This window comes from Boleophthalmus pectinirostris, unplaced genomic scaffold, assembly GCF_026225935.1.
Source record: "Boleophthalmus pectinirostris isolate CB_2022bp ecotype Guang Dong unplaced genomic scaffold, ASM2622593v1 HiC_scaffold_22, whole genome shotgun sequence".
Classification (NCBI taxonomy): Eukaryota; Metazoa; Chordata; class Actinopteri; order Gobiiformes; family Gobiidae; genus Boleophthalmus; species Boleophthalmus pectinirostris.
Window position 1 is genome coordinate 19,717,898 of NW_026571190.1, and position 20,804 is coordinate 19,738,701.

Consider the following 20,804-nt stretch of genomic DNA (forward strand, 5'->3'; position numbering starts at 1 on the left):
CTCAGACACATCGGCTGCTACACACATAATGTAATCTCGGCTCCTCAGAAGTACACTGCACTTGTCAAGGCTAAGGTCAAATGCTTGACATTATCAAGACACAACAAAGACAGAGCTATCAGCTTTACTCTGAGCCTGAGTCTCTACATGTGTGTGCACACGCACACCAGCGCCTGTTTAAGGACACACCGAGGATTATTTTGATCCAGCGCTCAGTGTGATAGGGAAATTATGCAATACCCTCTATGTCATAGTGACGTATGTAACCCACAACAGCTGCTGCATGCTTTTACACACACACACACACACACGCACACACACACGCACACACACACACGCACACACACACACACGCACACACACACACACGCACACACACACGCACACATACAAGCACGCTTACACACCCACAACAACAACAACAACATATAGTGCTGTACCTTAGGAGCATATATGCAAAGTTAAATCCTTAGTTTGAAACACTAATGGAAACATTGTAGTAGATTTCATAGGTTCACTAATGCAGTGTTTGTGACGCCGTCATGTGTCCTCTTGATTTGTATCGAATCACAATCAGCTGTGGGTACACTGTATTCTGCCTCAGCGCTGGGCCTCCTCTGTGCATGGCCATTCTCTCCCACTTTCTCCTGATTAGAGCAGATCCTCTTCTCACTGTACAAACCTCAGTCTTTTCTGCGGCCCCGCTGCTGCTCTGAAGTGAAGGAGAGATATGAGAGAGAAGGGGAGTGTGTGGGGGAGGGGAGCGCTGCAATCTCTGGCAGAGATAGCTGTGACGCACTGTTACACACAAACCAGTTCACACACACACAGCGCTGTGGCATTCAGAAAAGCAGAGCTGCAGAGCCAGCATACGACTGCCAGGACACTGCATTATGAGGGAGCAAGGGGAACCACAGCCATTCAGGAATTGACAATAGGCCAACAGACCCATAGCCCATTAGTTAGAAAGATATTTAGCAAGGGCAAATATGAACACAGGTTACAGTTTTAAAGTTTCACAATTGTTTTAAATTGACTTCACTTAGCTTTTTACCAACACATCACCTTAATGAAATTAAAATGGTTACATATGTAGCCTTAAACTAACATGGTATTTAAAAAGAATTGCCTCTGTGCCATACATAAACAGTATCAGTAATCTGCAGTAAAATGCCAACACACCTTATCCTCCAATAAGAACACTTATCTTGCCAAATAAAAACAAAACAAGTACATGCAGATAGGAAAATGACTGAAACAGGAGTTAGCTGTTCTGCATTGAAAGGAAGTAAAAAATGTTACAGCATTATCAAAAGAACTCACATCATGTACAATACTTGGGAATAATAATTTTATCTTTTTGATCTCAAAAATGCCAAGACAATCATTCAGTGCCAGCATGTTTAGAATTACATGAACTGAAATGAAGCATAGAAAAATGTGTATAGTTCTCTCTGACTGTGCTGCTGCAACAAAATAGGGGCTTGCAAATTTATGTAAACATTATTTTGATTTTTTGTTTGCCATATCACAGTCTTATTTATAATAACATGTTTCCTGCAGGCACCTTGTGTAATAAACTGCTGTCATATTAAGCAGTTACATATTTTTATATTTTATAGATTTTTTATTATTCAGTTTTGTACTATGTAACTTACTTATGAACAAGACAACACATTTTAGAGGTTGAAATAGTAAATGCAATAAACACATTATATGACTGATCTTTAAAAAAAAAAAAAAACTCTTCACTAATCATTTGATTTAAAAAATAAATAAATAAATTGAAAAAATTCTTAGATATAGAATTTCATAGAATTTCTTAGAAAATTATATCAGTAAGCCACCTCCATCTTTGTGATACATGCAGACACACACAGTTTCCTGTCCGCTGACTGTAACAGCGGGTGGGGACGGGTAAGAAGAGGAAGGAAGTCCAATCTGCACTTCCTACAGAGGTCAGACCCACCCCAATAGCAGCATGGCACGTTATCTCCGGACCTCAACCCTCTTTGCCACTGTCCCTATCCCTACAGCTGATCGGGTCCACTGTCTTAGCAGCTGATCGGGTACACTGTCTCTACAGCTGATTTGTTTGGGGCCATCCAGATGCCTAAAGAATATCCATAACGCTTTATTTGAACACTTCAGTGTGAAGACAACCCTGCAGAAAATGTGAAATATCACAATTTGATATTTTTCTCAGATTATGCAACTTTAGGTTTACTGTTCCTACACCCCTACATCCGCACAGTCTCTGTGAACTTCATAGTAATCAAGAACTGAGTATAACAGAACTATGTAAAATAAGTGATTTTTTTTTTTTTATTAATTTTGTGTTTAATATTGGGCATTCAATTTTTGTAAATGTTTAAAGTCCAGCACTTCTAATGCGCCTGTCCCTGCAGCTGATCAGTTCTAACAATATCAATGGGCACAGTTACATGGACAGAAATCTAATAACTGGGATAATCATCAGTTATATCTGATTACTGTCATGTCTATACTTCAGGGCTGTAGTTTAATTCAGAAGTAGAAGAAGTAAATAAACATGCCTTGTTTGTTAATTCAAGTAAAAAAAGTGAAACATTTTAGTTTACTATATAAATGAAAGATCAAAACAAGATTACTAGCAATTTCAATAATCAGAAAACTCAGAAATCAAATGACGACCAGATATCTGGAGCACATGCAAACATTGCCCCTACAGCTGGTCATTTCTTACCGATAGTGCGACGTAGCTCCTCACATTGGCTGATGTGAGGAAGTTTGAGCATCTCCTTCCACTTCTTACTCCGGCCATTCCTTTTCCCTCCACCACCTGAAAAAGTTGAACAAGTAATTTACTTTTATGTCACAAAGAAATCACTCAGAGATCATGAGAATTGCACCCATAATTTAGACCAAGTTTGCTGACATGCAAACTAAAAATTCAAGCAAAAGATATTGAGGTGTATCAATAAGTTTCATGCAGAAACAGTTCTACACAGTGTGCATAATTAGTGTGCATAATTATTAGGCAAGTTGTATTTATGAGAATTAATTTTATAATTGAACAACTACAGTGTTCTCAATCAATCTAAAATGTTAATAAACCTCAAACCTGGATATTTAAGAAAGTAAAAGTGAGGTTATAGCTTTTTTAGGAGAAAATCTATGTGTACAGAATTATTGGGTAACTATGTGCAGAATTATTACGCAACTAAATGAAAAACATTTTCCATTCTCACTTGTTCATTTTCATCTGTCAGAATAGTAAACATCTCAAAATTACATTTACAAATACATATTTCTGACATAAAAAAAAATAAAAAAATCTGCGACCAGTATAGCCACCCTTCTTCTCAATAATGGTCATAAGCCTTACACATTCATGGTGTCTGTCAGTTTCTTGATCTGTTACCGATCAACATTTTGTGCAGCAGCAACCACAGCGTCCCAGATACTGTTCAGAAAAGTGGACTGTTTTCTTTTACCATAAATCTCTCGTTTAAGAAGGGCCCATAAGTTTTCAAGAGAGTTTAAGTCAGGTGAGGGTGGGGGCCATGCCATTATTTCTTCATCTTTAAAGCCTTTAATGGCTAGCCACACAGTGGAGTACTTCGTTGAACAGTCTTTGGGTTCATTTTGAGTCCATCTTTAACCCAAAAAGGTCCAACAATCACATCTTTAATAAAATCAGCCCATACAAGTACCCCACCTCCACCTTGCTGGCATCTTGAGTCGAAATTAAGCTCTGAGCCCATTACTGATCCAGCTAAAGGCCCATTCATCTGGTCCATCAAGAGTCACTCTCATCTCATCAGTTTATAAAAACTTTGAAAAATTTGTCTTCAGATATTTCTTGGCCAAATCTTGATGTTTCAGCCTATGCTTGTTCAGTGGTTGTTGGGTTTCAGCCTTTCTCACCTTGGCCATGTCTCTGAGCACCGAACACCTTGAACATCTGAACACTCCAGGTAGTTTCTGGAATATGACAGCACTGGTGAATAATGGGTTTCTGGTAGCTTCATGTTTGATTCTTTTTTCTCAAAATGTTTCTTGCAAAGACTGTTGACTATTTTCAACAAAACGTTTGATGCTTCTATGACCACACCCCAATATCTTTGCAATTTCAAGAGTGCCGCATCCCTCTTAAAAGTTTTGACTTTTCAGAGTCTGCTAAATCTGTTTTTGGCCCATTTTGCTTGAGGAAGAGCAGCTGCCTAATAATTCTGACACCTTGACATAGGGTGTTGATCTCCCTCATTAGACAAACACACATCACTGGATATGTTTAAATCCAATAAGAATTCAAGTTTCTACAGCCTGGTGTTGGAGAATATGCATAAAAATCATGATATAGTCAAAATACTCACTTGCCTAATAATACTGCACACAGTGTAAAAATCAAGATACAAGTCGCAGTGCACATAAGGTTTTATATATATTAAAAAAACCTAGGAACCCTATGGGAAACTTCTATAACCTACATAAGGGCAGTCTTTACACTGAAAAAGTTAAACTATATTATAAAAGGCACTTTCAATATATTGAATGACAGAGCCTAAAGAAACATAAGCTAGCATATTAATAATGTTGATCCACTTTATTTAATGTAGCATACCAAATGAACATACTTTAACATAATGTTCTAGGGCTTTCCCAGCACACAGGACTACATTGGAGCTATGCGATCATCCATGACCTGAACATGAGGGGTGAAGCTGCGCCAGGCACAACAGTCCCTCTTCAGAGAGCAGAGGTCACACCGTATATTACACTAAAGGGCTCATACCAGCTGCATGTATGTGCGTGTGTGTGCGTGTGCGTGCAGATACTTGTCACATTGTGGCGACTAAAATCTGTACAGTCTCAGGACCTGCTTTCCTTATGGAGACAAAAATTTGGTCTCAATGATGTAAAACCTTTATTACTGGATCAACTTGACAACAGAGGACAATGGTTAAAATAAGTTTAAGTTGGGGTTTAGGTTAAGGTTAGGCAAGTAGTAACTATGGTTAAGAGTTGGGATCAGTCTCCAGGAAATAAATGTGAGTCAATTGAATGTCCTCAAAAAAGCATGGAAACCCAACATGTGCGCATGTGTGTGTGCATGTGCTCATGCATATGCCCCACACAGAGCAGGCACTACAGGGGTGAGTCGAGGTATTTGGTCCTTCAGGCAGAGTGTGCTTGAGTCAAACATGTTGATTAAGACTGTGCTATGCCTCAGAGACAAGAGAAGTCTAGATGTGTGTAGAGGCATGTGAGCACTGACAATGATAAATTAAGTGTGTGTGAAGGTTGTTTTGTGACAGCAGCTGTAAGCTCCAGGAAAAAACTAATGGAATTTTTTATGGGAAATGTTTAGCAATACCTAACAGTCCACTTTATTAACTTATTAACTACATATTGAATGTTGTCTGATTATGATGTTCAAAGAGGAGGGTCCAGTTGTCTCATAGTCTCATTGAAGATGTAATTGTATCAACTTGTCTCATTGTAGCTGTTATTGCATTGCCTGAAATGTTCCGTAATATGGCATAACACATATCTTTTTGCTTACTATGAGCGAGGTGGCCTCTTACAGAGCTGACCTGTAATTTGGCCTTAGTGACAATATCGAGATGGATTAGATTAATGCCATACTGTGGAACCTTCCAGGCAAAGCAATAACTTCTTGGACATAAGCAGATGATAGACCCTATGACAGAAAAGTTCAAGTGTACCTTTAATTATTAGCTAGTTAACAGCCATTTCAGTCGATTTTTTTATGGTTCTTGTTTCAAATTATTCTGTGTTTTTTTCAACATTCGATAGTGTTTAATGGAGTGCACACGTGTCAAAGCATTAGTAGTAGAGGAGAGTTTGTAAGTCAAATTTGCTCTACATTCATTTCTGTTTTGTAACACTGAAAAACATGTCCAGATGTCTTTGGACTCAACGCTGAATCACTGTTGACATCAGCCAAGAAATACCATTGGGGGAAAACGTAAAACTTGGGCCAAAGTGAGTGAACAAATGTCTTCAAAAGAACATTCTTACATTCTTCCTGCATTTACAATGTACAGTAATGGATGTACTTGATCAGAAATTATTATACTGCCTTAGATAATGGATCAATAATGAGAAAACTGCAGTTAATAGACAACTGTGAAAACAAATATGCTTTTTAAACTTCAGATACAAATACCCAGAACAATCAAATGAAAAAAAAAAAATCTTTTGCCTTTATTCTGAAGAACTTTTTTACTAGATATTAAAAATTAGATGTGTTCTTGTTAGCTTGGTGCAAACCTATGATCATTAAAATATTCACTGGATTCTAGCAATGTCATAATTATTTTTAAAACAATGAAATAAAAACCCTCATATTTCCAGCAGCCTAAAAGGCATGGCATTATGCTATCAGTTCTGCAGATTTAAACAGGCAGGAACCTTTTTCTATTATAGAGGTGTTTTAGCTCAATATTGTGGTTTGCAATATGAGATTTAAAATCATGATCCATGTGTGTGATAGTTTCATACATAAATGCATAATAGGTCTTCTTTAAGCTCTACTCAGAAGAGCTAGTGGTGTAATAAGCAGATCCTGGTTGGTTTAGTCAGTTCCTGCAATTGCACCGCTCTCATGCTGTAGATGTTGACAGGAATGTTGACAGACCAGTTCAGGGGCTGCAGGGCACACAGAGACAGGCTCCAAACAACGCTCATCAAAGGACAATACAAGTACTGAGCACTGCCATCGCCAAACACAACCAAGATACTAAAGAGGGCTTAGCAAAACTCAGTCAATGTCATGAATTCATATTTTACTAACACTTTAAACTATGAAGTATATCAGGTTAGAACGAAAGATACGGTTATTTATGAGTTTCAGATATAATAATAATAATAATAAAAACATAACAATTAAAAAACATAAAAAATTGAGTTACCTGACTCCAGTTGCGCTTTTGGGTGTATGACATCATCAGATTATAGACATTAAGAAACTCAGCATTTCATTTAAAAGCCAGAAGCGCTCTTTGGTACAGGCAAAAGCGTGGCTGCCAATCTGCCCCACTAGTGTCTCGGACCACTACAATCACCAATCACCAAATTTACACAAATGCTGAGGCCAGCTGCACACTACAAGATTTAAAGAAAGATGTGTCTCTCGAGTTCAGAGAAGTGTGGCCTGAGTTACACTTCTTGTAATTGTAATGTAATTGTTTGTCAAGGCACTCCTTGTGTTGTCAGTGTGATACAGTGTGATACAGAGTGATTCAGTTGCACAGCAAATCAATAAAGTACCCATTTCCAACAAGATATATTTACAACTGTTGCTTGTGGTCAACAGCCATTCGTAACAGCCAGGCTGCACCAGGCACCTGATGCCTAGTGACCGCTCTTGAGTTGTAGCAGAGGCCAAGACGAAGTGTGTGCAAACGTTTTCATTTATTATTAGTGCTACAAAGACTCTTTACTTTCAGATAACATGCCTTTACAAGCATGATTCAATGTGTTCATTTAACAAATTTCTTTATTTGGTTTCAATTTTGCTGTGAATAAAAGTGCATAGAACCAAAGGTTTATAGAGAAACACTTCCAACCTCTGGGTCATTACAGCCCAAATGAACATGTATGGCTGTTTGACACTGCCTGAGCTGAACCTTTGATTTAATACTGATGTCATAATCCTTTAAACTGAGACAGTTGTTGGAGTCAAAAACTACATGAATAATCAGTATGACACATTATTGCAGAAAAGCTGCAGAAAAGCATGGCCATGTGACATTTCTATGAAATAGACACAAGGGGAGACAGGGGTTTTAAAGGGAAGTGTGTACACTCCTGTCAGTGGTGTCAGGACGCCCCACCCTGTTTAATGTCACTCTGACGTCAAAGCTATGTGTGCAGGTCCTTAATGCAGACAGGATGGAGCGACTATTTATTTAACTTTGGTTCTCCCCTCAGAGAGAACGGGGCCTCCATAAACAGCGGTGTTAAAGCAGTTTGCTCATTCATAGAGGACATGAGGCCAGTGCTGAGATCATCGCCCAAAATCACGAGACAGGGCCATAGTGCATGTGCTGAGGCCGTTTCTCCAGTTAGATCGCACTCTTCAGGGACTGTGTGAGATCATGAGAAACTGTTACAATAGTTTTGGGCTGCACAAGGGTTTATGCTGACAACAATACTTGTTAAAATTATATGAGCATTAGGTCTGTTTGCGAGACACCTTTATTTTGGAGGGTGGAGTCTATTCCAGCAGCAGCTTACGCCGTAGGTGGGTACACAATATATTGGAGCATGGCCATACAGTTCTAAAACTGACATACAGGACAAAAACTGTTTTTTATTATTATTTATATATATTTTTTAAAGGTAACATTTCAGGATGAGGGTACAGCACCTGCGTGTCTGAGAGGTGAATGCTTTTCCTGGAATGTTCCACCATATTGCATTAAACATTATCTTATTCAGTGAAGACAAGCAGGTGATCATCATCAGTACATCTTTAAATAAATAATGAGTCACTCACAGTAGAAATAACTCTGAGCCAAATCAATACAGATCAGGAATCTGCTGTCATTCTGTAAAGCATTCTGGGTCAGAAGGCTGGAGAGTAAATGGGATGTAGAGCTGCAAACAACTCAACAGCAAACTCTCATGTTCAATAATTATAATCATGTAATTACAAGAATAGAGGGAAAAATCCAGTATTACTCTGCACATTTACGTTTTTGTTGGAATGTTGAACCAGTTCCGTCAGTGATTTGATCCACATCCTTATGGTCTATGTCCTACTTCTTGCCTCACAATTGAGTAATGACATAATTTGTCATCATAAAAAGGTTTCTTAGTTTAAATGAGCTGAAAGAAAATATATTAAACCATTGTTGACATAGTTCAGTTCCTTTTGCCCAGGAGCAGTGAGTATTGTCAAACAGATTATTCAGTAATCCTGCATAAATCCATAGATTTGACTAGTTTTGTTTACAACGTCCATGGATATTCAAACACCAATAGCTGTGGAATTTACTCACCGTCTAACTTTTAGGCATTACTTAGTTTTATCCTCTTGTTGGACAGGTTCATTGTTTGCATAGAGGGCTGTTAAAAATATTTCAAGCAAATTTACCTAAAACAAATCTTTGCTCTGGTTATAGCTGTAGTTTTTCATGGGAATCTCTTAAAGGCTGCCAAACATGGTACAATTTCAAATATGCTCCTCTCCCTTCTTTCTGCTTTTATCTCAAGTGGGAGCTGGAGCCACGGGTCGCTGGTAGACTAGGCCAAGACCAGGGCAAGACCACCCCACCCTCACCAGAATGGCAATATCTCCAAGTTCTACCAACCTGCTTTAAGAGCAAGACAAATGGGACATTTCTGCAATGTAAATGTGGAAAAAATGCAGATTTTAAAGAACAAATTCCTGAGTGAACGGCAGACTTATAACTCAGGCTTTTATGTGAACAAACATCTGCAGAACTGATTTAGGACGACACAAGTAAAATCGGTCAAAGTCAGGGATGAGTTTTTTCTTTTTCTTTTTTTCATACCGTACAGATTTGGAATTTGGTTCAAGTCAATGTAGACAATATTAATTCAGAAGTTGTTTTAATTAAGATGAGAGATGTCACTGCCAGTTATGTTTCACAACCAGAAATATACTGAATCCTATGGTTAAGGTATGGGACAAGAAATTCACTTGAGGTTCATATGAAGACAAGTAGAAAAGAATAAATTAATACACATTTGGTTTAAATAGGTCCTTTTTTCTGAACACTGCATTATGAATTCATGAATAATTCATATACTGTACACTAGCACGCAAAATTTACTCTCTAGTACTAAAGATTACTTTAATCCGTTTAGTTGCCTCACTCCTGGTAGAAATGCATCTTTTGTATTTTATCATGTATTCATACAAATTAATAAAACTTGTGGCTGAAATTCAAGTACTGAACCTCATCTGTCAGACTATATATGAACCAACCTTTACTTTACATGAATCCCCCATCCATGAACCACTTTTAAAAGCTAATGACCGCTGCGGACCAGGAACAGACCGTAAGATGAGAGGCAGACATACAAAGGACCTAAATGGTGACAGACAAAATCATCTTTGTTAAGACAAAGACATAGATGTTATCAACAAAACATGAGAAATAAAATATTTCAGTATTGTTTGGTCAGTAAAGTAAAACATGTAAATAATAAGTAACTGTCCGATTAAAAACAACATCCCAACTAGTGTTTCAGTTCCTTGTTCACATGTAGAGAAGGGCTGCTAATGTCTTCACACTCGCTTCAGTTTGCTCTGCAATGTGTGAGGGACCGGGCCACTCTCCATCTGATCAACACATGTCATACACTGGCAGCCATAACAGAGGACACCAGACCCACAGCAGTAACTCACAGTCACCAATGAATGTCTGTATAAACACAATAAAAAGCACATTTCATTAAAAAAAATATAATAATAATAAAGCAAAACAATGCATTTACTGGTTGAGGATATTGACTGCATTTCCTTTGTATTTGTGGTATTATCCCCATAACAATGAAGATATGTCTGCAATCCAGTGCATTCAAATGTAAAAGTCTTGGTCCAAGGATAAAGTATCCTATAAAAATGGACTGTAAAATGAATTTGAATATTATTGTCACTACATTGCAAGTTAATCTCTATTAACATTAGTCTTTTGCAGCTTTTTGATTGTGTTATTGCACATTTAATTTTTTTTTTTACACCTTTTATACCTATTATCTGATATGTGGCCAACTTTAACTTTGATTTTTTATTTATTTCTTTTTTTTTTACAGACACAGCAGCAGAAATATTCAGAATGATTAGCAATACATTTTATCATTGACTAAATGACTATTATAGATTATATTTATGTATATCTGTGCATTTGGAAACAGTTACCACCACCATGGTAATCAAGTGAATAATAGTGTTGTCATGATACTAAAATTTAAAACTCCATTACCTGATACTAAGGAACTCGACTTGATCCTCAATGATTCAGATACAATAATGATCATTTAAAAAAAATAATACAATTATTTAGACAATAGCATGCCATTTCCAACATTAAATCATAGTACTTTCACTTATATTACCATGCAGCCTTATATCTGTGATCCTCAGTCATCCATTCCACAATATAGTGGTCCATGGGAGTATAATAGTCTACGTGGTCTTGTACTTGTTTTGATACAGCTCAAGATAATTCTAACTCTATTCTAGATAGGTTTATTTCTGTCCTGTGAATGTGACTTAGGCATCAATACTTGCTCAAATGAGCATGTAGTTTCGATAGTAGTTTTAGTATCAATTAGTATCCGATTTTCGGATAGCCCTAGTAAGTAAACTAATGCATAGTGCATAAGAAAATACATCATTCAATACATGTCCGAGCAAATAAGTTAAAAAGCAGCAAAAGCCATTGGTCTGGAGATGTCCTTCTTTTCCCATCACACGCAGGTAACTGAACCTCTGACTTCCGCATCAAAAGCAGGAAAATTAAGCGCTAAACTAAACGACAAGCCACTTTGTAGAGCTTGTTGTTAAAATGAAGGGTCTATAAAACAATTTCACAGTTCTGCATGGATGACCGGCTACAGATCACGTCATACGTTGGTGTTGGCGTTTTCTTACTCCAGCTACATTCCAAAAATCACTACTTTTTGCCTGAATATTTCTGTACAAACACTGATAACGCTGTTTACTGAGATATTTTTGGCCAAGGGAATCGCAGCCTAAATATTTGGTACCAGTCCATGCCTCTCTGGACGTGACCCCCACCCAGCAGCAGCGCTTGTGCACGTTCGGACAACCACCGCAGTGCGCTCCAAAAAACATGACTTAAATGGTAGGAAATGAGAAAGGGTCATGCATAGTTTAGGCCCATTGTAATACAAGTATGCACACGGACTCAAGCACAATAGCAGAGCATGTCCATGATAAATGAATGCTGTAGACTTGCTTCTCTCTGGCCTATAGTGTGAGATTGGCCGGAGTAGCCCCTGATAAGGAAAACATTAGCTGTAAGTATCTGTGTTGCCTATTCAAAGCAAATGGGCAGTGTTTGCACAAGGTAATCCATGTGTATACTCCGTGGTTAAATACACATATCAGCTGAGAGAGAGAGAGAGGTCCACTCACATCACATGCACCGTCCCTGCCCGCCATATAAACACCAGTACTCATGCTTCTCCTTTGTTTAATCTGTTAGGGGGCTTTTTCAAACTTAGATCAATGTATCTTGTAAGAAAACAACAGGCTGCACGCATAGGCATATAAAGTCATATTCTTCCTGTTTTTGGCTTTCATGATATTTTGTAATATAGCTTGAGCCCTGTTGTGTATAAAGATGGAGAAGATATTGGCCTTTGCTGAGCTTTAAGGACAATATTTAGTTTGGGCTGACTAAAAAGATACATGATGAAGCTTTATTTGAACATTTCAGTGCAGCAAGGATTTATATGATGCCTTTCAAGAGGCCCAAGATGCTTATTCACTCACTCCATACTTCATGGTGGTGAGATCCCATTGTAGTCACAGCTGCCCTGAGGTGGACAGAGTGGAGCAAGGCTCCCAATCTGCGCCATCGACCACTCTTAGTTTTTCTAGATAAGCTGTGAAGTGTCATGACTAAGGACACAATGACAGTGTGCACAATAGCAACTGTTGCCTCCACTATATCAGACTGGAGTAATAAAACCAGTCCAACATACCAGCTTGTCGACATCAGCCAAAACATGCAAAAAAAATCTAAACACATTGGTCAATTTCTATAGTGTATGTAACCCTAATGCACTAATCACACTGGTTTCAAATTCAACCAACAATATTTATCCTAGCAGTGAGGGCTGGGCGATATGGATCAAAAAATATATCTCGATATCTCTCGATATATTTTTGCTATATCTCGATATACGATATATATCTCGATATATGTTCAAGAAAAAATAACCCCCTAAAACTGAAAACTGCAAAAACAAATCTGCCAATTCCACAAGGTCTTTTTTTTATTTTTTTTTATTGAAGTGTAAGAGGTCGGCAGTTCATATAGGAACATTTAAGATTACAAAAAAACCCTAATTACATAAATAATAATTTAACTCTAATGTAATGTTAATAAAAGAAATAATACATATTTCCTTCTTTTCATTCATAAATAAAACAACTCAACACAAGCTCATCTTTGCATTAACTCTGTTATCCAAACCAGAACCAGAACCATGAGCTCATTTAGCAGAAGAAGCTCAGGATGTTCCTTATTTTAATAGATCCATGTTATTATCCAGCAGTAAGGAGCTCTGAGGTTTAATCCCACAATCCACTGCAGATCAAACCCAACGTTTCCAAACACTATTGTACAAGTGACACTGCAGCAGATTATTAATTAAAATCTTCTGCATAAATAAACTTTACATTGCTAAACTTTACAATATATAAAGCATAACGACTTTAGAGCCACATCAGCCCGTTTGAGATAATAATGTGTTTAATGCAGTTTTGCGCACGTGTGTTTACATTTTACAGAAACGAAACTTAAGCGCATGGCTCATTTGCATAAACAGCGCACTTCTCACGCAGCTCAGCTCGTTTAGCTTCTTTCTGGCTAAAGGACGAGACTCGGTGGAATATGAGGATGTGCTGCTGATGGTTTTGTCTGTAAATGGTGGAAAAGGTTCGTGGTGCTTGAAGCTTTTCGGTGTTCACGGCGATAGTGACGAGTGAAGGAGACACGAGCGAACAAAATCAGGGAGACGCGCGGAGGCGACGAGAGAGAAGGTAAACAAGCGAAGCGGCGAAATCAAAATTGAATATAAACATTATATCGATATATACGATATGTCAGAATTCATATCGAGTTTAAAAACTATCTCGATATATTTAAAATATCGATATATCGCCCACCCCTACTAGCAGTATACACCTTTTGCAATGCCTAGCAAAACTGCTCCTTGATTTCATATAATTTTAAATGATGGTATTGAGGTCAATCAGAGAACAGTATAAATCATAAGATGGGGCACAGAAGATATTAAATGTACAAACTTAATGGTCAATCGTGTATGCTATTATCCATGTCTGATAAAGAGCTGGCTTGATGATTTCACGGCCAAGTTGAAAAAACAGGAAGATATTGAGGCGGTTATCTCCGGATTTAAGCCCTTGACAGAGGAACACACTGCACATTGAGCACCTTGAAGATAATGTTAGATAGTACAACATCTCTGCTGATTGATGGAGAACACGCATGCAAAGAGAAATGACCCAGGAATGCTTCGAACGTTTACTGCTTAAAATAACAGTTTGTGTAAGGGCTACAAAAACATAGTGTACTACAAAACAGTTGACCATAGACCGTGACTTCTCCATTTCAATTCATATAGACTAGCTTGTAACATTAAGAACCACAAGAATTGCATTAAGAATTTGGATGACAATACTTAAAGTAACCTAAATCCTACCCAACGTAAACCTGGATTACAATAATAAAGTGGTTTTATTCTATGCCAGGGTTAACCATGAAAACCAAGACTAATGTCTGCCTGAATCAAAACTAGGCTCCAATAGGAGCAGCCAGCCCCCAAACTGTAAACTGTGGTGTATTTTTCCAGATAATACTGCAATAAACAACAACAGTGAAGACCACATTTTGCCACGTGATAATTCTAATTAACCTAAATGATTTTTCAACCCTTCACGGCTCACATCAAGATGTTAAAAAGTACATAAAGTAGATGTACATAAATACTGAACGCCAACAAATATCGTTCATCTTTCATTTATTAAATGTAACAGTTTGGAAATCAGTGCAATTAAAGGAGCACTGTGTAACTTTTCTGGAGCAGGGTACACCACCTGCTTATCCCCTTGTAGATGCTATTGTTTTGCCTGCAACGCCCCACACAACATTAAACATAAATAGCATTTGTCATTACATTACTGCTTGTTATTTTTTTTTAAAATACTCTGTAACGCAAGCATTCGGAGCGGAGTTACATGTCTACAGATCTGACCAGTAACTTCATATGCCAGTGTCACTTCCTTATCTACATGGACACAAGTTCTTTTGGCATACCAGAGCATTCTAAACAAAGCAATAAGATCTGTAGAAAAGCAAGTGGTGTAGCTCCCATCAGAAATGTTACGCAGTGCACCTTTAATATCAGCCAACACTGTTAAAGATGACAGGTATTCCCTCCAACTCCCTTTTCACTTTTCATTTATAGTGTGTAGTAACGTCTGTGCAATGTTGACAAAGGGGTTTAAAAAAGCCTCTTTGTGCTTAGTAAGCTTGGCCTGAGAAATTGCGTTAATGAACACCCTGAAGCCGGCAAGCTAAGCATTTGTGGAAGCCGAAGTGCGTACACATGAGCGCACTGCATCTCCTGCTGTTTGTGGCTTTAATAACCGTCAAGAGGGCACCACATCAAGGTCCAGTCACAAAGTAGCGGGTTTTAAGAGGCTAAGCTGCAGGAAACACCCCGGAGTGATGACAACAAGTGTTAGCCCGGCGACAACCACAAGCTAATAAAGCTACGCGGCTAACGTCATTGCTACAACCTCAGAAGTGGTGCACAGGGAGGAGTGCTAAACACTGAGAGAAGGGAGACCGTGAGAGTCAAAGGTGCAAAGGAAAAGTTTGTTCAGAAAGGATAAGTAAGGTTACACAACATATCACAATCAAATAAATATCACAATCTTAATCGAAGTGAAAAAATACAATAATTTCTCAATCAATATCTCCACTGAACATATGTCCTATTACTAGGATTTTTTTTTTGAAATACATGAAATTCTTGAATTAGTTAGGCAGCGAATATTTCAGTCTTTTCTCAAATGTTAAGACTCCTGGAGTTGTTTATAATGTGAACATAAATCACACATCTAAAGACAACTGCAATTCTTGTCAGAAGAATCACAATCCTATTAGGAGAAAGAGGTTTGGGTGATTTTTGTTTTGCATGATGTGATGATCTCTGGACAGTCAACAGATTAAATATAATGGCCCTGCAAAACAAAACAAAACAAAAAACATAAAAACATGAATAATTAAAATCCAAGCCAGTCCCAAACCAAGCTATAGTAGTTGGGCCTTAGGAGTATAACTCTATTATAATATTGACATCCTAAATTAGGCAACAAGCAAAAATGGATACACATACATTTACACATAGTTGTTCCATTCCATTCCATTCCATTTTCTTCCGCTTATCCGGAGCCGGGTCGCGGAGGCAGCAGTCTAAGCAGGGACTCCCAGACCTCCCTTTCCACACACACTTCCTCCAGCTCTTCTGGGGGGGACCCCAAGGCGTTCCCAGGCCAGCCGAGAAACATAGTCCATCCAGCGTGTCCTGGGTCTTCCCCGGGGCCTCCTCCCAGTGGGACATGCCCAGAACACCTCCCGAGGGAGGCGTCCAGGAGGCATCCGGAAAAGATGCCCGAGCCACCTCAACTGGCTCCTCTCAACGTGAAGGAGCAGCGGCTCTACTCCGAGCTCCTCCCGTGTGACTGAGCTCCTCACCCTATTTCTAAGGGAGCGCCCAGCCACCCTGCGGAGGAAACTAATTTCGGCCGCTTGTATCCGCGATCTTGTCCTTTCGGTCATTACCCAGAGCTCATGACCATAGGTGAGGGTGGGAACGAAGACTGACCGGTAAATCAAGAGTTTTGCCTTTCGGCTCAGCTCTCTCTTCACCACAACGGTATCTCGGGGTCTTGTTCACACATAGTTGTCAGTGTAGATAATTATTTTCATAACAAATGGGTGAAACAAGAGGGGAAAAATGGTTCTCATCTCTGAAGCAGCACTTCCTTCGACTAAAGGCAGACCCAACATTTTTGCATTACACCAATGAGGAAAGTTGGGCAAAAGCATTGAAAATGTTTAGCTTTTTAAATTTGCACTTTTGCACATCCTCAGAAGAAGGTGAACAACACAGTAACAGAAAATCATATCAATTTATAGATATTGTTATAATGTAATACTTTTCAGTTTGATTCATTTACAGCAAAATCTAAGTTGTAATCTCTAGGCACTAACAAATACTGATACTTTTGACATCTCACCCAGCTTGACCTGAACAAATACAGGCTTATTTTTTGCTGTGTAAAGATCAGAGTAGGTTAAGATAAAAAGAGCATTGGACTAAAAAAGGCTATCAAGGTTTTGAAGATATAAAATCAATACAAATCAATACAAATGAGTTTAAGTTGATTGTTTATGATTCAAAGATAAAGTAAAACTCTATATATCCTGTGTGACTTTTGCAAATCTCTTTACTGAGCTAATTTCCTTTTGACCTGTCACCACAGCAGCTAACACCCATCATTGGTATAATCCATTAGTGAGCTGTAATTCAACAGTATGTACAGCAGTTATGCAATTGATATGCTTTACATGGTGAAGAAATAAAACTATTTTTGTAACTGCCATGTTTCCAACTTATATACACAAACTTAACTCAACTATCAATCAGGGGGGACGTTTCTGGTTAAATTAAGTAAAAAGACTTCCATAGTATAGCCTATAGAATAGAATACGTGTGCGTCTGTTACCAGTAGTGTCTGATATGTTACCAGTAGTATGTAGTAATAGTGTGCATGTGTTACAGATGATGGACTGAAGAGGGTGTTTCAAATTAAGTCTTTTCATTGTGTGGATGTATCAAAATCATCTGTAAATCTATAATCCATCTTGTCACTTGAAGTAGGCTATAGTTTAAAACCTTTATTTTCTTCATTTTAGTTTGGTTAAGGCAGGTGTACACAAGTCACAGTACAGGTTCCAGGAAGAGAGCATAAGGCAAGCCTGGTACCATTTCAAACAGGTACGAAAGCAACAGCCATAAAAATGCACTCACTGTTGCTGTGAATAATCCATTTCTGCGTTGGCGTTTCATCTTGAACAGAAACATGGCCTGACTATAATGCAAACCACAGGCAGGGGAGTCCTTGGCACACTCTAAACCAAGCAATACCAATGAATGGAGACGGGGTAAGAAAAATAACTTGGACAACACCTGTGCAAGAAAACTGTTAAAATGGTTAGCTGTTCTCTCATCACACCTTTCTCAAGCCTGGCTAATACAATGCTTTACGCCTGCTCAGCGCCCACACACTGACACAAAGTAGGCTCTCTGCTCTGCCATCTCATGGAAACGATGAAGGCTCGCCTCCTCCTCCTACTCCTCCAGGTGAGCACAGTACTCGGGTCCCTGTGCCGCGGGGTGAACGCAGGGGCCGCTGGGGCGCACACAGCTGTGGGCCTCTTTCGTCTGCCAGCGCTCTGCTTCCAGACCCCTCTCCATAAAAGTTTAACATAAACCAAACACACATACGCCAATGCAGTGCCATGTTTTTGCGTCACACAATGCACACGTTCACACTTGTCTCCCAGTTAGGCTCGAAACATGGTAAACCTCAAATGACAGGTAAGAGCCGATGTGTAGCTGGGGCAGGTCTCCAATAGACTAGGTTATTCTATTTCCACACAAAAAATGCGCAGCATGAAAACCACAAAACGGGAATGTTTATGTCACCGATAATAATGCATAATCGCAAACCACTGGTGCTTGTGAGTGAAAACATTTTGCTCGACAGCTCTAAGTGCAACGCTGCAATCTAGGCGCGATGCTGCAAACACTCCCTGCGTTCATCCTCCTCCTCGGTACAGCCGGGGCCTATGTCAACCTGCCCGCTGAAGACCTGCGCTGTGCGGATCCAAACAGCACATTTCTGTGGAATATGTTTGGTGTTTGCCTGGAGACAATGCGCTGCGCAAGGATGGGGCACAGAGGAGCATAAATCCAAAGGACAGGCGAGAGCGCGAGCTCCTCCATAGCCATGTCGTAAAGGTGGGAGCAAATATTGCCTTAATTATGCTGTTGTGTGGATCTTACCTTCTCTTGCCTTCAGGAGAACCGTGTTGGCCACGATATTTTCAATCTCCATTGTCAGAATGTGAATCCCAAGCAGTCGCGATACATTTCACTCAGTGGAAAAGACGGTTTTCACATCAAACGCACCGACGACGGCGGCTGCTGCACCCGCACAGAGGAGACGCGGCTGGCGCATAGTAGGTCTTCAACAGTGGTCGTTGTTCATCTCCATTGCAATATGTATTATCAAAGCCTACCTACGGAGCAGTATTACCACGGGCTTGTTAGCATTCACAGCCTGCTGTCTTCCTTCCTGCTTCGGTTCCCTCCTCCTCGCCCCTCCTCTGCACAGCGGACCAGAGAGTGGGAGGGATCAATTTACAACCAGCAGCGGGCCCTGCACACTCACGCACATACACGCACAGACCACACAGTGCCCTCGGGTGTACTGCACATGTTTTAAGTTTTATTTTTAAAGATAAAGTAGGCTACAGTAATAGATTTTGTCATATTATACAGTGTTTCTTCTACACAAACTCCACCTTTAATTTAATAGACTTATTCAATTATGCAATTTACTTAAGTAAATAAATGTCATAACACTTTAAGTTAAGTTCTATCCGGTTTATGTTAAAATACCAGGATCGACCTCTTATAGGGTTACTTTTCGCGTGTACCATAGCTAAATGGTCAGTTTCAACCAAGATTTGAATAAATCGCCCGAGACACTGATTATTGAGACACCATCGCGTTTAAGATTGTATAAATAAAGCCAATTGCCCATAGCCATTATTCCTCACTCAGATCAAGATGGTTAAAAGAATATCAGGTCAGACTATATTCCCAGATAGGTCTGTATGTCTGTCCATTTGTTAACATTGTGAGTTTGCATCCACCACGTGTAAAACAGTGGCAATGGTTTATAAGAAGGTTAATTGTTATTTTGTTAGGTCTTATTGTTTTACTCTTACTTCACTGTCCTTGAATACAAAATCTGAAAGAAACATGTTGCTATTGCAATAAGATTCCCAAATATGTTCATGAGTCAAAATCTGTACTAGATAAAAAATCCCTAGAATTTGTCTGCAGTTAGGCTACTTTTCACTCTGGAGATATGAAGTCCACGAGCTCACCTATAGCTTAATTAAATACACCAACATAGAGTCTATGCTGCCACCTTGAGGCTATGACCAAAAAATACAAAATTAAAATGTGTGTGTGGGGGGGGATCTGCATGCTTCATTTCTAGTGAGGGCCTTTAGCTCTTTGCAAACACATACATTTTGCTTATATATTTTATTAAGGAGTGCAACAGAAAAAGTTCTGCTACGTGTAGATAGAATCTGTGTGAAAGCCAGCTTCCGATGGCTCAATGGCCAGGTCAAAACCATTCAAACCAACCATTGGGCAAGACTCTTCATCCATCTTGCTCAAGTATGGATGCAATGCATGTGATAAATAAAATGAAGGTAAAACCAGTTAAAGGAAGGCCAACCGAAAAAAAAAAAAAAAAAAAAGAGTCTCAAAAAATGATTTAAAAGATGATACTGATGGTGCAAGCCTTATCTCCTCAGGCAGGTTGTTCCAAAGCTAAAGCACCCAAACTCAAAAAGGCTTCATCTCCCTTCATCCGGAGCTTGGACTTTGGAACAGCTAACAGGGATCTGCCTGAGGATCTAAGGCTGAGGGAGGGCTCGTACACGGTTACAAGTTCTGAAATGTAACTTGGTGAAAGACCTAAAAAAGCTTTAAAAGTGATCAGTAAAATCTTACAATCGATTCTAAAACACGCAGGCAGCTAGGGAAGGGAATTTAAAACAAGGGTCATGTGATGATGTCTGTTAAACCCAGTGAGGAAGCGAGCTGCTGTGTTCTGAACCAGCTGGAAGCAGGAGATGGATTTGGAGTCAAGGCCAGAGAGGAGG

General features: G+C 39.1%; 1 protein-coding gene across 2 annotated transcripts in view; it reads right to left on the reverse strand.

Moving 5' to 3' along the window:
• Window positions 1-19,211, reverse strand: part of grk4 (G protein-coupled receptor kinase 4) — a 45,241-nt gene extending 26,030 nt beyond the window's left edge. Inside the window, exons 1-2 of one of the 2 annotated variants that reach the window (XM_020941867.2) lie at window positions 18,901-19,211; window positions 2,726-2,821 (exon numbers count right to left, since the gene is read on the reverse strand). In XM_020941867.2, coding sequence (XP_020797526.1) covers window positions 2,726-2,821; window positions 18,901-18,952 — 148 coding nt within the window. In that variant the 5' untranslated portion in view covers window positions 18,953-19,211. Of the gene's footprint in view, window positions 1-440; window positions 667-2,725; window positions 2,822-18,900 lie in introns of those variants that run through there. The other variant, XM_055157983.1, reaches the window with a different exon arrangement.
• Window positions 19,212-20,804: the final 1,593 nt, after the last annotated feature.